Below are 18,920 nucleotides of genomic sequence, written 5' to 3'. Positions count from 1 at the left end.
CTTTTTTAGCAATATTTTACATATAATTATATTTTAAAATCCTTATAATTATACTTTTTCTTTACTAAGTTATAATTATGATTTACTAACACCAGAAAATACCTCTTCATGTAATTGTATATGAGAAAAAATTTTATATCATAAAAAATTTAAAAATAAAATATACAAATAATTTGTATAGACTAATTAATAATACAATAAAAGTATACTTTTTACTCATAATTGTTGTGAACGAAATCAAAGAATTTTTAAACATTTTTCAATATTATTTTGAGTTTGTGTCATTTGAGACATGGTGAGTCAAAAAAAATATTAATATATATTTTTACTTTATATATACAATTTAAATTAATCTTATTAAAAATAACTTATTCAATATATATATATATATATATATATATATATATATAATAAATATTATGAAAACTTTTATTCTTATTATTGTAGATGTCATTAAAAAATTGCATACAATAGGAAAAGGAGAACAAATAGATGTCAAAAGAAAACTACAAAAATACAAAGAATGAAATTAATATTTAAAGAGTAAAAAAATAAATATACAATTTATTTTTTATTTACATATATAATAATGCAAATATCATATACCTAATATGACAACAAAAAATAAAAATTTGAATAGAAAAAAATCTTCACAACAACGATACATGATTACCAAAACATTTATTCCAACAAAAAAAATACTAAAGATCAATTCCTATTACAACAAATAAAACAGGTAATGCTATAAAAATTTCAATTATTTAAAACATTCATTTATATTGCTCATTTATACATACAAGAATAGAACAAAAACAATAATAGAAAATACATACAAATCAACCGTTCAAAAAGAATATATCCTCATAAGAACATATGACAAGAATAATAAAAAAATAACTTAAAATTAACAAAAAAAGTATATATCATAGAAGATTAAGTTCGTCAACTAAAAATAAATATAAAAATAAAAACAAATAAAAATGTTACTATGTACAATTTCAATATAAAAAAATTTTGTATTACAAAATATTTTAAATAAAAAACACAATTAAATTTAATATTAATTTACATATATTTTAATTAATTTTTAAATTATATAATACTTATTAAAATATACTATATACTATTATTAGTTTACTATCCCACACATTACACAAGTCTCACTCTAGTGTTTAATTAAAATTGAAGCTCTAGCTAACATGGATAAACTAACCTCAACTATATGTCTATACTTATGCTCATTTGTTGATGTGTATATGGGCAAAAAAATCTACAAATTAATGGTGTCATGTTTAATAAAAAAAGAAATAAAAATTTGAGATAGATATTTTCTAGCATGATCATATTGAAGGGATTCTACCTTTAAATCCAATGAATGTTTCCATTTGAATCTTGTATTGAAGGAAAGTTTGCAAGACCTGTGACTTAATTTGCAAGAAAAAAAAATGTATAGTGAGTAAATGTATCTACAAAGAACACATAATAATAATGAAAACCATGATGAGATAAAGTGGGAGCTGGTCTCGAAAGATCAGTATATATCATGTCTAGAGGTGCATTAAATGGAAGAACATGCATTTTTGCCATTCAACAAAATTCACACAAATTGTTTATATTAATATCAGAACTTGAAATAGGTATATTACAAGATTTGAGAACTGTCTTAAAAGTTCTGTAAGAAGCATAGCCTAACCTATTGTGCAAAGGGATGAGAGAGAGTGTTTACTACTAAAAACTCTAGGAACTGAAACAGAAACACCATTAGACATAGAAGAATTACATATAGTAGTGGACACACTAAGATCTTTGCTAGCTGAATCTGATTTACTACCAAAATTAGAAACACATTGTGTAACATCAGAATTATTTGTTTGAGCATAAGCAATAGCAGCACGTTAAAAAGCATAAACTCCATTCGTAGGGACTTCACACAGTAGAATTTCTCCCGTGTCATGTGATTTAACAAAATAGCAATTGGCATGAAATTCAAAAGCACAACAATTATCCTCAGCAAACTTTTGTACACTAATCAAATTTTTTTTGTCTAAAGAAATCAAGAAACTATGTCCAACATGTGAAATTTTTGTACCTAAACCATTACCTAATAAAATTTGATCTAAACCTATAAATTATGAGGCAGTAAAAAGATTGGTTTGTTCTGGAGTTATGTGATGAGATGCTTCTATCTCTGGATACCAGGAGCTTTCTGACATTGAAGAAGGAGTAACCATATATGCTCTTGGGTTATGGAATGAAGATGGTGGAGGGGCATGCTAGGTTCTTTGCATATTGTTGGAATTATCTTGAAAGAGTTGGGTTGAAATTGCTGATCAAACCAGTGAAAGCATGAAAATGTAAAATGTCCAAGCTTCCCACAAACTTGGCATTGAATTCTTTGGGGAGGAGAATTTGGAAAACGAGAACCACAACTATTGCCTCTCCTTCCAGAAAATCTTCTACTAGCAGAATTTCTATAAGAATAAGTAGTTTCTGTAAAATTTGATTGAATTATACTTTGTTCCTGTTTTTTGAAGCTTTCGATCATGTTTTCATGACCAAGAAGCAAAGATTCTACTTCTACAAGGCTAAGAAATCTGACTTTCACATAACTAATGATAAGAACAGTGCATGCTCCTCACTTAATTTTTTCTGAAATTGCTTTAATATGATCTTCCAAAGATAATTCATAGCCAACAGATACAAGAGAATCTACAACCTTTTGGATTTTCTTCAAATATTCTTATGTGGATTGTCCTTCCATTTTGATTGATTTTAACTGTGACTTGAGCTGCTTAATCTGAATTTTGGATACTTCTGAGAAATGTTCTTGAATTTTCTGCCAAACCTGATAGGCAAAGGTACAATCAAGCATTTTGTTCTTGAAGGATGTATCCATGAATGTAAGCAACCATGTCATGAAGTAATGATCTCTAGTTTTCCATTCTTTATATTTTTCTGATTCTGTCCCAACTTGTTTTTCTACTTCAGTGCTGAATTGAGGCGGGATTTTTTCTGGTTTGAGATGATCTTTTAGATTGCTTGCTCCAATGGTGTGCAAAAGTAATTGTTCCTAGGTGCGGAATGTGTTCTTGTCATAGATTATAGCTAGCTCTGATACTATATTCTGATATAAATTGAGAGTGAGATTGTAACAGAGAGAAAGAACTGCATATTGTGTATATTATCTTGAGTTGAGGTTTACAAGGATGAGATACAAGCTATATAGTCTAACAGAATCTGATTGCTTATTAATTATTATTCATTCCCTTCAAGAAGGGGACAAGGATGAGTAGTTCAAATTGAGACTTGAAAGTTGAAATACAGTTTGTTAACTGTTAGGCAACTGAGGTGGCATTACAATAACATAACAACATTACCATTTAGCAGCTCCGAAATCGAAAGAAAAAAATGAAAAAGGAAGACAGAGACTGAGAGAGAGGTCAGAGATTCAGAATCAGAGACAGTCCAACAAATCAAATGTAGTCGGTCAGTCAGTCATTACTCATTTCACTTTCAACTTCCAAATCAAAATGCTCCGATCCCGCCGCCGCTCCCCTTACGCCGCCTACCTCTGCGCCGTCATCTCTGCCCTCCTCCTCCTCCTCTCCGTCTCTCTCCTCTACTCCCGCCTCTCCCTCACCCACCCTCACTCCTCCCACCTCCGCCGCACCCCTCCTTCCCCCTCCCTCCTCTCCGATTCCACCCCTGACGACCTCACCTCCGACGACCCCATCGACGAGCTCGACTTCGACGACCAGAACCCCGACCCCTCCCTCGACACGACCGATCCCCTCTCCTCTGCTGGCTACTTCTATGACCCTCTCTCCGCCTCCCTCCGCCGCAGCTTCAAAACCCCTCGTAACATCCACCAATTTTCCGATCCACAAACCCACAATCACATTCTCCACTTCGCCACCGTCGGATCCGGACGGGATGATCGCGCTAAGGCCGCGTTTGGCTCCGACGACCTCCCCGTCGACGACGACGTTAGGAGATTGGCTGCTCAGGTAACCGCCATCGAAGACGCGCTTCTGATTCGAAGCACTTCCCCTCTCAGGAAAGGTTGGGGTGATTGGTTCGAAAAAAAGAGTGTCTTTTTGAGGAAGGATAGAATGTTTAGGTCAAATTTTGAAGTTCTGAATCCGAACAACAATCCACTTCTTCAAGATCCGGATGGTGTTGGTGCTTCTGGGTTCACCAGGGGTGATAGGATCGTGCAGAAACTGTGGCTGAACGAGTTCAAGAAGGCGCCGCCGCTCACCAGTAAGAAGGTTCTCCTCTCCATTAACAACAACAAAAATTACAATAATGTAGATAGTTTGAAGAGTGATAGGAGAGAGTTAAGAACAAATAGGATGAGTGGTGGGATCAAAGGAGGTGCAGAGCGTAGGACTTTGAATGATGGGAATGAATCTGTAGAGGAACATGTGAGTGATGTTGGTGGGGATTTGACAGGCAAGGTTCTTTCAGTGAGTGCAAGTAATAGTAGGAAAGGCAAGAGTGTGGATTTTGGGAGGGATCATGTCTATGCTGATGGTAAGACTTGGGGGTACTACCCTGGATTGCCCGTGAATTTGTCGTTTACCAAGTTTATGGAAGCTTTTTTCGGGAAGGGGAAATGCAGTATGAGGGTGTTCATGGTATGGAATTCGCCGCCTTGGATGTACAGTGTCCGGCATCAGCGTGGCCTTGAGAGCTTGCTCTTTCACCACCCTGATGCCTGTGTTGTGGTATTCTCGGAGACAATGGAGCTCGATTTCTTCAAAGATACCTTCGTCAAAGATGGGTACTTATCCTTCCTTCCTTAGTGACTATATTCCTTGTGTGATTTTCAATATCAGAAACTTTTAGCTAAGCTGTTATTTATTTTTCTCAGTTACAAAGTTACTATTGTCATGCCAAATCTTGATGAGCTGCTGAAGGGTACACCGGCTCACATTTTTTCGTCGGTTTGGTTTGAATGGAGAAAGACTAAGTTCTATGCTACTCATTACAGCGAGCTTATCCGTCTTGTAGCTCTCTACAGGTAAGTTTGCCCAATTTTGTTGGGCTCCGTGCTTATTTTATGATGCATTGGACATGTTGATGGTATTTAATTCGACATCTCTAAGTATTAATTAGACTAAGCTGTGAGCTGGGTACTTCTGGTGTTCTGTCTCCCTCTCTCTGGTGAATAACATAATGAAAACGATCACTTAAAGTGGAGATACTTTTCTTTTGTTTTATCAGGTATGGTGGGATCTATCTGGACTCGGATATCATAGTTTTGAAGCCAATATATTTCCTTAACAATTCTCTGGGTATGGAGGATGATTTTGAAGCTGAAAAAGTTTTGAATGGTGCTGTTATGGCCTTTGAAAAGCACAGGTATTGCTAGCTGGCTTTTAACTCGTCATAATGTTTTCGATTTTTTTTAGCATGATATCCTAGGTATTCTCGAAATGAACATCCAAAATCCTGTGGTCATGCATGTTTTGATTAAGTTGAATGAAAGTTTCAACTTTCAAATGCAAGTAGTATGACACATTGAGATTTCATTTCTGGTTCTTTGCAGTCTGTTCATGAAAGAGTGTTTGGAAGAGTTCTATAGGACATATGATGATACCAGTTTGAGAGGGAATGGTGCTGATCTTTTAACAAGGGTTGCAAAACAATTTTTGGGGAAAGAGAATAAATCTGTTAAACAGTTGGAGTTGAAAGTGGAACCCTCTTATATCTTCTTCCCAATCAGTCCGCAGGATATCACAAGGTCGCTTAACCATTTCTCTCGATTGTTAATGGATTATTGACTTATCATTTATTGTATCCCCTCCCCCCTCTTCTCCCATCTCTCTCTTGTTTGTGCTTTTGTACCTTAACTGGATTAACTGTATACAGATTCTTTAGCGCCCCAGAAACAGAGACTCAGAAAGCATGGCAAGATGCTCTGCTAGAAAGTATACTGCACAAGTCATTAGCCTTTCATTTCTGGAACCACTTGACATATGCTCTCATTCCAGAACCCAATAGCCTCGTGAATAGGCTTATGAATCGTGCTTGTCTCAGATGCTCAGAATTACTGTAAAATGCTGGATTACACCAATCCTGTTTGGAGCTTCCCTACAGCAGTACATGTCAGAAAATCTGTGGATCTTTGGCTAACATTTTGTTCTTGTAGCCATATTATTGCTCTTAGCATTGCAGTTCAGAAGACACCAGCTGGTTCTCTTGTACAATTTTGTTGTATAAGTTGCGGAGATATAGTTGATTGAAGTTCGTTAGGGGAAGAGGGATAAAATATACTGAAAAGGTTTTAGATTTAGTATACTACAACCAGCATTATCTAATGCTCGTGTATTTTAATTTATTGTAATTCAAGATGTAGTGTGCATAGAGATGCATGGTTCATCCCTGCAAGGTTTTGGCGGAACTGCAGTATCTAAGTGATATTTAGCTAGTGAAGAAAGCAAGCAAGATGTTATTGTCAAGAGTAAGCCATATTTGTCTCTATATATATTACTGGCTTTGATCTTCTAATATTTCTAAATTCTAAGTTCAATTTTGCCACATAATAATGTCCTTACTCTTTTAACGGTAGAGGTAGACTATCAACCTAAAGAGGATTCAGGATTTACTACAGGAAATAGCAGTTGCAGTAGTTGAGAGTTGAGACAAGTTTGATTACATTTAGAAGGGGCTTAGCCTCTTTCCTTGAAAATAGGAGGAGAGAATGCCATTTGGGGGAAGAAATGGTTAGCATTTATTTGAGTCAATTAGAAGAAATCCATGGAGGGTTTGCAAATTTTTGTATCTTTTTTCTACCAGGGGAAGGAATCAACAAGCATGAAAATAATAAATAAATATACTCCAAAAGCTTGATTAACAGAAGTGTGTGCCTCATCTGCAGCTTTATCTGTAATTGGAACTCCCATAGTATAGCTTCTTTTTCGTTCAACATGTGAAGTCAGATCTGTACCAACCAAAATATAACAACTGCTCAGAACTCAGAAATGAATAGCGTATTATTTCTCAAGAAATGTCTCCCTAAAGTATCTACCCTAGTTCACTTGTACTTCACCATCTTCCTAGCTTGAAAACCAAATGGATTATATATAATTAATTCTGAAAACTAGCATGCTTTTTTTGTAATATGTTCAATACTTGAAGACTGTTAATATGATAATTAAGTTCTGTTAAAGAATGATAAGAAGTCACCAAATGGCCCATTGAGTACCAAGAAGGTTTTTGTGCAGTGATAAGTGGTTACTGCAATTATGCCTGTCTATATACATATGCCTTGTCAGTGATAAATGTCTTTATCATTTTCTTTATGGATCAAAGTAGTAGAAAATATTTAGCATAGTTGCTTTAAACATATTAGTATCTATTATTCTCTCAGTTGTGACTCAATAATCCTTAATTATTACTATTACTTTATTAAAATCATGAACTGCAGGACTAACTGATGCTAGAGAACTAAAATGGTTGGAAACTGATCTAAAGGGGTAAGTAGCATACCTTGGCTTCAAGAATAGCTGTATTGATCAGCAACCACTGGACAGAATTTCCTTCTGTTGCCTCAGGTTGTGCTACTTTCTCTTAGTCTCTTTCTTTTTCTGTCCCCATTGAACCACCGACATCCGGGCCCTACTACTTGGAAGTTGGAACCCAACTAAATGCTCTGATCCGATGGAGGTCCCATGAAGAGGGTCTCCAGCAAGAAATCTCAACCAATCCCACATTGGTTCTCTCATCAAAATTCCCAGTTTCACTTTCTGATTGCCTTTTTCCTTCAGGTTGTAGTTTACTTTCAAGTCTCAATGTGAAACCTTTTAGTATTAGCAATCAATAGTGGTCTGACTCCACACTTCTTCACAAGGTCCAACCTTTGAGATGGACCCTTAAATTTAAAAATGACTCTGAGATTCAGGCTGTTTGCATCATAGTACTTGGCTAAGTCCTTGAAATCTTGCATGATGGGAACATTGAAAGCTGGATAGTAGCATATGAATATATGATCTGAATTGAAACCCCACGGCACCTGCATTATAGTTGTGCAATGTCCAAGAAAGCGATCATTGGGATCAGAGTTGCCAGCAGGCTTTACAAAGTGATAACAATTAATATCTGGATCATAGCCTTCGTTGCTGTTTTGATGAGAACCACCAATTACAAGGCATAGAGCAAAGCCTAAGAACTTCGAATCAATGAACCACCGTTGAGGAATTTCTATGTTCAATGCAGAATTCGGTGTTTGGTAGCTGAACCAGTCTGGGATTTCAATTCCTGGCAGACATATGGATATCAGAGGACCAAGAGGTGTTCTTTCTTTCAAGGAAGCAAAAGCTGCCTCGAAGGGGGCATCTGCAATGATGTTGTTGCGCGAATTCTGATCCAAGTTTATGCAATTGTAATAAAAGGCAATCCTCTCTTCCATCAAGATAGTCTTTGAACTTGGAACAATCTCAAGTGATCTGCAATCTGCTGCACAAAAAGATTGCAGGCATGGTGGAAGTTCTGGTACAGACCGGAGCCTCTTGCAATCGACTAAGGTAATGGTTTGCAAATGAGAAAGATCTTTGATGTTCCTTGGCAAGCTCTCAATGTTACAGCCATTTACAGACAGATGTTCTAAAGATCGGGGAAGCTCTGGCAAGTACCGAAGCCTCTGGCACTCTATTAAGGATAGTTTTCTCAGGTGAGAAAGATCTTTTATGCTAACTGGCAGGCACTCAATATTGCTTTCATTTATTGATAAATCTTCCAAACATGGCGGAAACTCAAGTAGAGGATGAAGCCAGTTACACTTTATCAGAGGAAACTTTTGTGGATGAGAAAGATCTTTCATGCTCAGAAGCAAGGAATCAACTTTACTTTCATTTAGGAATATATCTTTCAAGGATGGTGGAAGCTCCGGTGGAGAAAACTGCCTCTTCTTGTTAATTATGGTAAGCTTTTTCAAATGAGAAAGATCTTTGATATTTACAGGTAAAAAATCAATATTTCTTTCATCAAGGGATAAGTCTTCCAAAGATGATGGAAGGCTTGGTAGAGACCGAAGCTTCTTGCAATCCATCAAGGTAAGTTTTTTCAGTCTTGGAAGATCTTTGATGCTTGCAGGTAAGTTCACAATACCGCTTCCTTTCAGTGATAAATCTGATAAGGATGACAAATTCCATGGTTCATCCACAGTTGGACCTTCAAAAGAGTTTTGCTCATTGAAAGTAAGAGACAATTCACCAAGTTTCGGCTTGTCTGGAAAATTCACAAGTCTTTTACAGGAATGAAGAACCAAAGTAAAAAGCTTATTGTTTCGCCAAATTGATGTTGGCAATCCTTTGATTGATGTTCCTCCCAAATTCAGGTATTCCATGTTCTCCGAAGTCACAGAGAAAACTTCAAGGCTTGAACAATCTCTAAGATTGAGCCTTTGTAGAGATACCAAGTGAATGTTGCTTGTGAGACTCTTAAGCTTAGCACAGGATTCCAGATTCAAGTAAACCAGCTGGTTAAGAAGTTGCCAAAGTGATTCTGGAAAATGTTCAATATCCGTCCCTCTTAAGTCCAGGCGTGTCATGTTCTCTGAAGTCAATGAAAACTCATCAAGACTTGAACAGCCTTTGAGAATGAACATTTGAAGAGAAAATAAGTGAATGTTTCTTGGAAGACTCTTCAGATTTTTGCAGGATTCCAGGTTAAACAAAAGAAGTTTGTTGGTATACTTGATAGATGTGGGAACACAAAGCAGACTTGTACAAAGAGAAAGATCTACCCTTTCAAGATTTGGCGCTAGAGATAAGTCGGGGAGATTGGTTAAATTGCTGCAGGCGCGAAGGTTGATCTCTTTCAAGCTTGGAAGACTCTGCAACAACAAAAATAGTGAATTGTAAGGGTTTAATAACAAAATATTCAACTTGACCTTCTTGTGTATGATACAAGAAACTACCTTAACTCCATCCCATAGTTTTTCAACATGGCTTCCCATCATGGAAAGCACAACAAGGTTGTCCGGAGAAAAGGTCGATGGCAAAGACTTGGAAGGGTATCCATCCCATTGGAGGTACCTCAATTTACTAGACAATGATTCAAGACCTGAAAGAAGGAACAGATTGCATGTCCTACCCCTACCCATATAGAATTTGATGAATCTTAGACTGGTCATCCTTGAGAAGCTCTCATAGCTCAAGTTCAAGACTCTTATTTGAGACACATCTAACATTATGCCTTCAACTGCATCACTTCCCTAGAAAGCAAAAATTAGAAAGTTAGTCAATAGAAAGCCGGATTTTGAAACAGGTATAATGTTCTTTGCAAGGGAAGTAAGTTCATCAATTTCTTACCCTATCATTTTTCAGTACATCATAGATTTCCTCGGGATCCCACAACCGGCTGCGCCTTCCAGGGTCTTTGGTTGATTCCTGACGAACAATTTCCAAACCCATTTCTTGTGTCAAATCATGCATGTGTAATTCATTTGCATCTGAAAATGTTATTAGAGCTTTGTCCTGCAGGATTCTTATCCCAATATCTGCATAGAAACCACAAATATCAAGTAGCCGTGTAACAGTTTCTTTCTTCTCTCCTTGGAAAAAGCATGCAATGTCCAGAAACATATTCTTCTGTTCATCATCATCTAATCCATCATAACTCCACCTCAACACATTCTGAATCTCTGTATTTGGAAATTTTGTGAGTTTTCTCAGAGCACTGTTCCATTGTTGCAGATTTCTAGAATGAAGGAATGAGCCTAAAACTTTTAAAGCCAATGGATTGCCATTTGCATAATCAACCACCATTTTAGATAGCATCACAAAACCTGATTCAGGATAGCTTTTGTCAAAGGCATTTAAACTAAAAAGCTGAATAGCATGATGAAGGGGCAATCCTTTGACCTCGTATATTTCATCGACCCCTTTGCTAAGGACATGCTTATCTCTAGTCGTGACAATGACTCTACTGCCTGGTCCCAAGAAATTATGTTTTGCAGCAAGATCTTCGAGCTTCTTCAGATTGTCAACATCATCAAGCACTATTAACACCTTTTTTCGGCTAAGCCTCCTCATAACAAAGGTGGATCTTGCTATAGGTGTGCCGAAATAGTGATTTGCATCCTCTAGTACCTCAGAAAGAAGTTTATTCAGCAAATGCTGTTCTGATTCTTCCCTTACATTCTCCAAGAAGCAGCTACCTTCATATTGAGAAGATAGTTTGGAAAACAAGGCTTTGGCAATGGTTGTTTTACCTATTCCGCCCATGCCCCAAATTCCTATTATTCGAACTTCTCTTGACCTGATTCTCAACAAGGATTTAATGGGAGCAAGATTTTGGTCAATTCCAACAAGATCTTTCACTTCAGGGGGATATATGCAATTCAGTTTTTGCATAACATCTTTGACAACTTCCTCAACGAGTTCAGATTCGATCCTATCATGCATAAAGGAATGGCACCACAAGCATATTTAGAGATAACTAAAGAGAAGAAAGAAATAATGAATGAAAGATTTATTACCTGTAATTCTGTGAATCCCACCCAACTAAATTGGCTACTTCAGTGAGAGCAGCTTTCCATTTCAGCAGAATGTTGTGTTTGACATCTCTCTCATGTTTCTCAAATGCTTTCTTGTAAGTGCCAATCTGCTTCCTAACATGTGAAGAGTCAATCTTATAGAACACAGGTACCACAATGTGGCCCTTACCATGTCTCTTTTGCTCGAGTATTTTGGTGAGTTCACGCATGCACCACGTCGAGGAAGCGTAGTCCTTTGACAGAACAACCACGGACACATTGGAATCGCTTATGGCTTTGAAGATTGAGGAAGAGTTCTCATCTCCCTTGGAAATTCTGTTGTCTATGAAGACTTGTATCTTGCTTTGGTTAAGAGCAGCACAAAGATGGCTTGTGAAGTTGTTGCGTGTGTCCTCGCCTCTAAAACTGATAAAAACATCGTGTTTTTTGGAAGATGAAGATGACGATGAAGCAGCCATAGATGGCAGTGTCCGGTAAGCCATTCTTGGTGGACATGAGATTTGTCTGTGTCTTTGGCTATTGCCGCTACTAACAAGCATGCTGCAATTGTTGTAAGAACAAATTCTGTTGCAAATAGGTGTTAATCAGAATAGTTAGTTAGTGGAATAGAGTTTATGTTTGAGCAAGAATAGTCAACTGTCAATAAGAAAAGTCAAAAGTCAACTTCCACTTCAACTAACTTTTTTTGGATGATTTTTTCAACTCTTTCTAAAATTGCAAAGAAGTTAGAATGAATCCCTTATGTTAAATTTTTGCATGCCATTAACTACCTAATCTTATATCATATGTATTTTTGAAGTCTTATATTTTAACTCAGTAGTAAGAAATAAGAATTTACAAGTGGTGAAAAAATGTACATTTTATGGCAAAAGAAAATTCTAAATTCAACTATGAAATTAAATTAAAATATGGAAAATTGGAGATGGAAACGTTTGGGGACTAGTGGAGAGTTGGGAAAAACTCTAATCTCTCTACGCGGAACTTGACTTTAATTTTCTAGAAAGTCTTTTGGAACGAAAACAGGAAGGAACCAAGAAACAATTTTGCAATTACTAATGCTATCACTGCCTAACTTCCATGCAAGCATATATCTGATATTAAATTATACTCTCTTATAGTTTGAAGGGAAAAAATGCCCTTGATGTAATCCTTTCTGAGTTGACCTCTCATCTCGTAAATTTCAGATAAATTACCAGTTTTTCATGGACGACTACCCGCCGTCCTCACCCTTTTTTTTTTTTTTTTTTTGTAAACACAGATCTCTTATCTAGTTATCTCTTTTTTCACTTTTATTTTAGTAAATGTTCTTTTCGGTCTCTAACCATTTGTCCAATGGATTTCGCATTCCCTAACAAATATAAAAACCCAAATCGGTCTCTATTTACTTTGATATATGTACGTTCCAGTCACTGTCACTTGCTGATGTGTCAATAACTTGTCCCTACAATAATGAAAAAGATGGTCAAGCAAGTGACTTGACACATCAGCAAGTGACTGACACGTCAGCAAGTGACCTGTTCAAAATTGGTTGCAGGGACTGGAACATACATATATCAAAGTAGATAAAGACCGCTTTGGGTTTTTATATTTTTTAGGGGGTGCGAAGTCCATCGAACAACTGGTTAGGGACCGGTAGGGCTGGAAGTGAGTCAAGCCAGCTCATGAGCTAGCTCAAGCTCGACTCGTTAATAACTCGATAAGCTAAACTCGTAAGCTAGTGAGCCAAGCTTGACCTTGGAATTGAGCTCATAAATTAAATGAACCAAGCTTGAACTTGGATAAACTCAACTCATTAGCTCGTGAGCTGACTCGATTATATATATATAATTATTAATACACATATCCTATATGCATTTAATCTATATTTTTAATATTATATATATACATATGAAATAGTACTATATAATTATATATATTAATGATCTTAATTATTTAAAATTTCATATTTATTTTTTACATATAATTTTGATGTAGGACATAAATAAAAAATTTATAATTTATTGATAGATAACAATATATAAAATTGATCTTTTTTGAATATTTTTTAAAATATATAAGTTATAATTTATTGATATAGAATTATAGATTATGTATTTATGTTTCTATTATTTGATCCAGCTCGTGCACTTTCGGTGAGTCGAGCTTGAGCTTAAGAAATAGGCTCGATTGTTAATGAGTCGAGCCGTGAGTCAAACTCAATTTTTGTGAGTCGAGTTTGAGCTTGGTCTAGCTCGCCTTAAATCGGCTCACTACCAGTCCTAGGGACTGAAAAGGACATTTACTCCTTTTATTTTTCATGGATGTGAAATAATATTATGTATACATATTTTTTAGTTTTTTTTTTCCAAAAGATAACAGTGGTATTTTATTCAATAGAAAAATAAATACATGTACAAAGTTAGGACAAGAAAAATAGAAAAAAATAGATTTTTAAATATTTACGAACAGGTGAAATTGTAAGAAAAAAATAACATAGAAAAGTAGATTCGGAAGAAATCTTGCAGTACTATGCATAAGGCAAAATAGATAGCTTCTGGTTCAACTTAAGCGATGTTGCTAGCACTTTTTCTAGAGGCTCCTGGACATGCTCGAAGACTCGCCGACTGAAGGATTATCATGTATTCCTAACACGTAGCCGAAGAAAAGAAAGTAATCCTAAATATCTATTTTGTGCTTAAATTTTATTCGAATAAAGATCTAAATACCCGTGTAAGCTAGTAAAAATCACTTTCTCCTTCGATGGTACGAAGGCGCTATACATATTTACGCCGAGACCAACTTTTGCTGTCAACTCCTTGACCAATGGACATCTGATTTAAATTGAGAAGCCTCTTGCAACTCTTTATACGCCATAAAATTCTTCTCCAAGAATTAGTCTCACATACGTTTATGTGTAGAGGTAAAGGAATAAGACTCTTGTGTTTTATTCTCATCTATTTCCTCTATTCTTAACATACATTTATATAGTATGAGATTTGTTACTGATTTTAAATTTGAATCTCAATTCAAATTTAAATCATATCTTATTATTTTAAACTTGAATCTTTCAAATTTATGAATCATATGATAATTCATTTTAAAATAGAATCAGTTACGATTTCATCCAAATTTATAATTCAAATTTAGAAAAAGAATTACTAATTATTTTCAAATCTCATTTAATATTCTCAATTATCATATTGTTATTATATTCTTGGTGCTAGCAAAGAATATAATAATATTCCATTTGAATTAATACAATTGTTTATTTGATCAAATCAAAATAATAATTAAATAATTCTACCGCAAAAATTTAGAATACTCGTTAGTGTGTGACCCCATAGGTTCAATACTAAGCTGATAGTAAATTAGTTATACTAAATTTACTAATCAAAGTTGGAGTCTAGCAACATTTCTTAACAATCCGATAGTATGAAGAAATATATTTTTAATAAGTATTCGAGAAGAATAAAGTATAATTCATTCCATCTTTCCAGCTTTTAGTTACCCTTGTATGGTTTAATTGTTAAACTCTAACTTGTTATCATTATTATAACGACCTGTGAATGACTTAAGAAACTCATTTCTTCATTCATTCAATTTCATTTGCCAAGGTTTTATTCATCTCAGTCATTATAATCATAGAGCTCAAACTCTTTATCGAGAGTTGACGAATTCTTTATAGACTAATCATTAATTCTACAAGTATTTAAATCATACACAATGTCCATTCAACTAGTACCGTAGGGTATTAGGTGTCCGAAATCAAAGTATAATAAATACATTGTCAATTACTATGATAGTCGCAAGTCAAAGAAAACTATATTACTATGTTTATCTTGAGAATATCCTATTGATAAATATGCGGTAATTATAACTATTAGAAATTCTCAAATTGAGTCATTTCAATTGTCATATCTCTATATGCACCATTTATATATATAATTTAATAAATGAGATATATTAATTTTCATCCAATGAAGACCATTATATATATATTGATCTTTCTGGATTATTAAGGTTCCTTTTAATAATCCTATGACCAAGTATAATTTAGACTAAATTATAAAAGATTTATCTCTTATTATGATGATTACTATCACAATGATAAATTTGTAAATTTAATCAAGAACCTTATTATATTAACATTTTAATATAATAACAATAACAAATTATTTGACATATGATTGATTGGATTGTGGTCATATTACTTATTTCCAACAATCTCTCACTTGCACGAGAGCCTATAATGATAGATTGGATCTTGGACATACTATTATTTCAATAATCTCCCACTTGCACTAGAGCCAATCAATCATGTGTATAATTTATTTGTAATAAAATAAATCTTCAAAAATACTTGCAAGAACAATTCTTGCTAAAACCATTTGCCTAATGGCATTCTAACTTCTAAAGTTTTTTAATTTAAAATATATCGTCCAATACTCCCATTAGTTTAAACAAAATGGACACCATATATCTTTTCAAAATGTTCAATAATAAATAGTGGAGAGATGCCTTTGAAATTGGAACTTATAGTTGTCAAAACAACCCATGTAAAATAATATTACAAATACTTCACAAATTCTAATAATTCTATAACCAATTTTATTGGAGCATATTATTTGAGTAGGATTATCATCTCAGTGATAACCTTTTAAAAAAATAATTCTCAAATGGTAGTCAATATATTATTTTTAAATATGCCACACGAAAGGTGAACATATTTAAAAATCTAAAATATGAAAGTAAATTAAGAAATCTATATTTCTGGCAAAATCATTTAGAATTGTAAATGAATATCTTGATTATCAAGTTGTTACTCATACTTATTCTAAATAAATATGATTAAATTGTATCACATACAATTATAATCTTAAATAATTATCTAGTTGTCAGGCAATTATTTAACTAAATTATATTTTATACTCCTAAGTTGTCTAGGTTCAAGTATAAAATTAATTCTCTTTATACATCATCATATGCATAAATAAATTCTATCTTTGAGTACAAGTCTCTTGATTGTCACATTGTTCCTTGTAAATAAGAGATAAATTTATTTTTTGCCAATCTCCTAACTTTTGGAATTTATCTCTATTGTTAAAAATTTTTTTATCAATGCATGGATTAAATTTTATATTCCCAAGTTGTCTAGGTAAAAATATAAAATTAAATCTCTAATATATTAAATGTATATACTGATAATTATCTTGAAAATAAAACTTCCAATTATCAGGCCACTCTTTATAATCAAGAATATTAGAAAAACTAATTTCTAAAACTATAGTGTTCAAAACACAACAATCAAATCAAAATTTGATTTTTTTAATAGACTAACGTTTAATCTTATAAAACTATCAAATCAAATTTAACCTTCTCAATATATATATATATATAAGAAACAAAAAAATTATTTTTGTATCTTATTCCTTTTATGTGACTAAAATCATGATGAAATAAAATTAAATCGAATATTTGATTAAAGAATGATAATTTAATCAAAATAAAATAATTAAAATAAAAATAAATTAATTATTAATTTATTAAAAAATTATCTCAATGAAAATAACTACATCACATGCTTAAAAAAAATTTGAATCAATTCTATTAATTCACAAATTTTTAAAAAATAAAAATAAAATTTAAACACAAAAAGTCAAACCGCTGATACCACTATAGGATTTCCATGTGTTCATAACACGCAACGGAAGAAAAGAAAGTAATTTTAAATATCTATTTTGTGTTTAAATTTTATTCGAATAAACAACATATAGATCAGATCTAAATACTTGAGTACGCTAGTAAAAATCACTTTCTCCTTCGATGGTACGAAAGCGCTATACATATCCACACCGAGATCAACCTTTGCTGTCAACTTCTTGACCAATAGACATCTGATTTAAATTGAGAAATCTCTTACAACTCTTTGTATACTATAAAATTCTTCTCCAAGAATTAGGCTCACATACGTTATGTGTGTAGAGGTAAAGGAATGAAACTCTTTTGTTTTATTCTCATCTATTTCCTCTACTCTTTGCATACATTTATATAGTATGAAATTTGTTACTGATTTTAAATTTGAATTTCAATTCAAATTTGAATCATATCTTATTATTTTAAATTTAAATCTTTCAAATTTATGAATCATATCATAATTCAATTTGAAACAAAATCAGTTAAGATTTCATCCAAATTTATAATTCAAATTTAGAAATAGAATAACTAATTATTCTAAAATCTCATTTAATATTCTCAATCATCATACTATTATTATATTCTTGGTGCTAGCAAAGAATATAATAATATTCCATTTGAATTAATATAATTATTTATTTGATCAAATCAAAATAATAATTAAATAATTCTACAACAAAGATTTAGAACATTCATTAGTGTGTGACCCCATAGGTTCAATACTAAGCATGTAGTAAATTAGTCATACTAAATTTATTAATCAAGGTTGGCGTCTAGTAACATCCCATAACGAACTGATAGTATGAAGTAATATATTTTTACTAAGAACTCAAGAAGAACAAAGTATAATTCCTTCTATCTTTCTAACTCTTGGTTAACCCTTAAAGTATGGTTTAATTGTCAAACTCTAACTTATTACCATTATTATAATGAACTGTGAATGACATAAGAAACGCATTTTTTTATTCATTCAATTTTCTTGGTCAAGGTTTTATTCATCTCAGTCATTATAATCATCGAACTCAAACTCTTTACCGAGAGTTGACGAATTCTTTTTTTGAAAGTAAGAGCTCAACACTCAAGTGGAGCAATGTAAACAAATACAAGAACAATAAAGAAACATAACAACTCCTATGTCATCTCTGGCATAGCCATCAACAACAACATGTCAAGCCACTCCACAGAGACTAGGCTCCTATCAATACGACTGCACGACTGTCTTCTAAACCATGTATACTTTTGGTCATTCAGTGCTAAATCAAACAATTCCATATCATTCACCCATGTCCTGAACTCTGTCGCAGACGCTGATAAAGTAGTCGCTCCTTTCCTTTCCTCCCAGTAGAACTTATAGACTCCCAACATATTCTGTCACTTCCCCAGATACGCACGACATCAAATTTAGTTATGAATTCCTTTTTTTGTTTCTATCAGATCTAACATATCCAACCTAAACTTGTTTTTGAAAGTCTTTAGCATACTAATTTTTCCAGCACCTCCCAACCCCTGTATATTCCAAGCACTAAAAATCATTTAACCAAAATATTACACACCTGCTTACGATTTTTTGGCCGGCTTCTTCGGACTTTTTCTTTTTTCTTAGCCTGTCGACATTTCATAACAATAGCTTCATTCTGCTCTTGCAAAATAGCCATGATATCCTCCTCATCACTACACTGAGCACCTGATTCCACAGCCAGTTTTCAAGCCTCTTTGTTCTCAGTGATCTCTTCTTTCCAAC

General features: G+C 33.7%; 2 protein-coding genes across 2 annotated transcripts; one reads left to right on the top strand and one right to left on the bottom strand.

Annotated features, from left to right (window-relative positions):
* Nucleotides 1-3,377: 3,377 nt before the first annotated feature.
* LOC130974924 (uncharacterized protein At4g19900) lies at nt 3,378-6,518 on the top strand (the record flags this gene model as incomplete). The annotated part of the gene is made up of 5 exons (XM_057899762.1): nt 3,378-4,786; nt 4,877-5,026; nt 5,230-5,367; nt 5,555-5,749; nt 5,878-6,518. Coding segments are annotated over 5 exons (2,079 nt in total), but the record flags the coding sequence as incomplete, so codon positions are not given.
* LOC130974008 (disease resistance protein RPV1-like) lies at nt 6,488-12,067 on the bottom strand. Its single transcript, XM_057898713.1, has 5 exons — nt 11,489-12,067; nt 10,320-11,403; nt 9,926-10,222; nt 7,498-9,841; nt 6,488-6,949 (listed from the first exon to the last, which is right to left on the bottom strand). Exons 1-4 carry the CDS (start codon nt 12,043-12,045, stop codon nt 7,790-7,792), a joined length of 3,990 nt encoding a protein of 1,329 aa, XP_057754696.1. The 5' UTR covers nt 12,046-12,067; the 3' UTR covers nt 6,488-6,949; nt 7,498-7,789.
* Between the last annotated feature and the right edge of the window lie 6,853 nt (nt 12,068-18,920).

This window comes from Arachis stenosperma, chromosome 4, assembly GCF_014773155.1.
Source record: "Arachis stenosperma cultivar V10309 chromosome 4, arast.V10309.gnm1.PFL2, whole genome shotgun sequence".
In the NCBI taxonomy this organism is placed as follows: Eukaryota; Viridiplantae; Streptophyta; class Magnoliopsida; order Fabales; family Fabaceae; genus Arachis; species Arachis stenosperma.
This window is presented reverse-complemented; position numbering and strand designations above follow the sequence as displayed.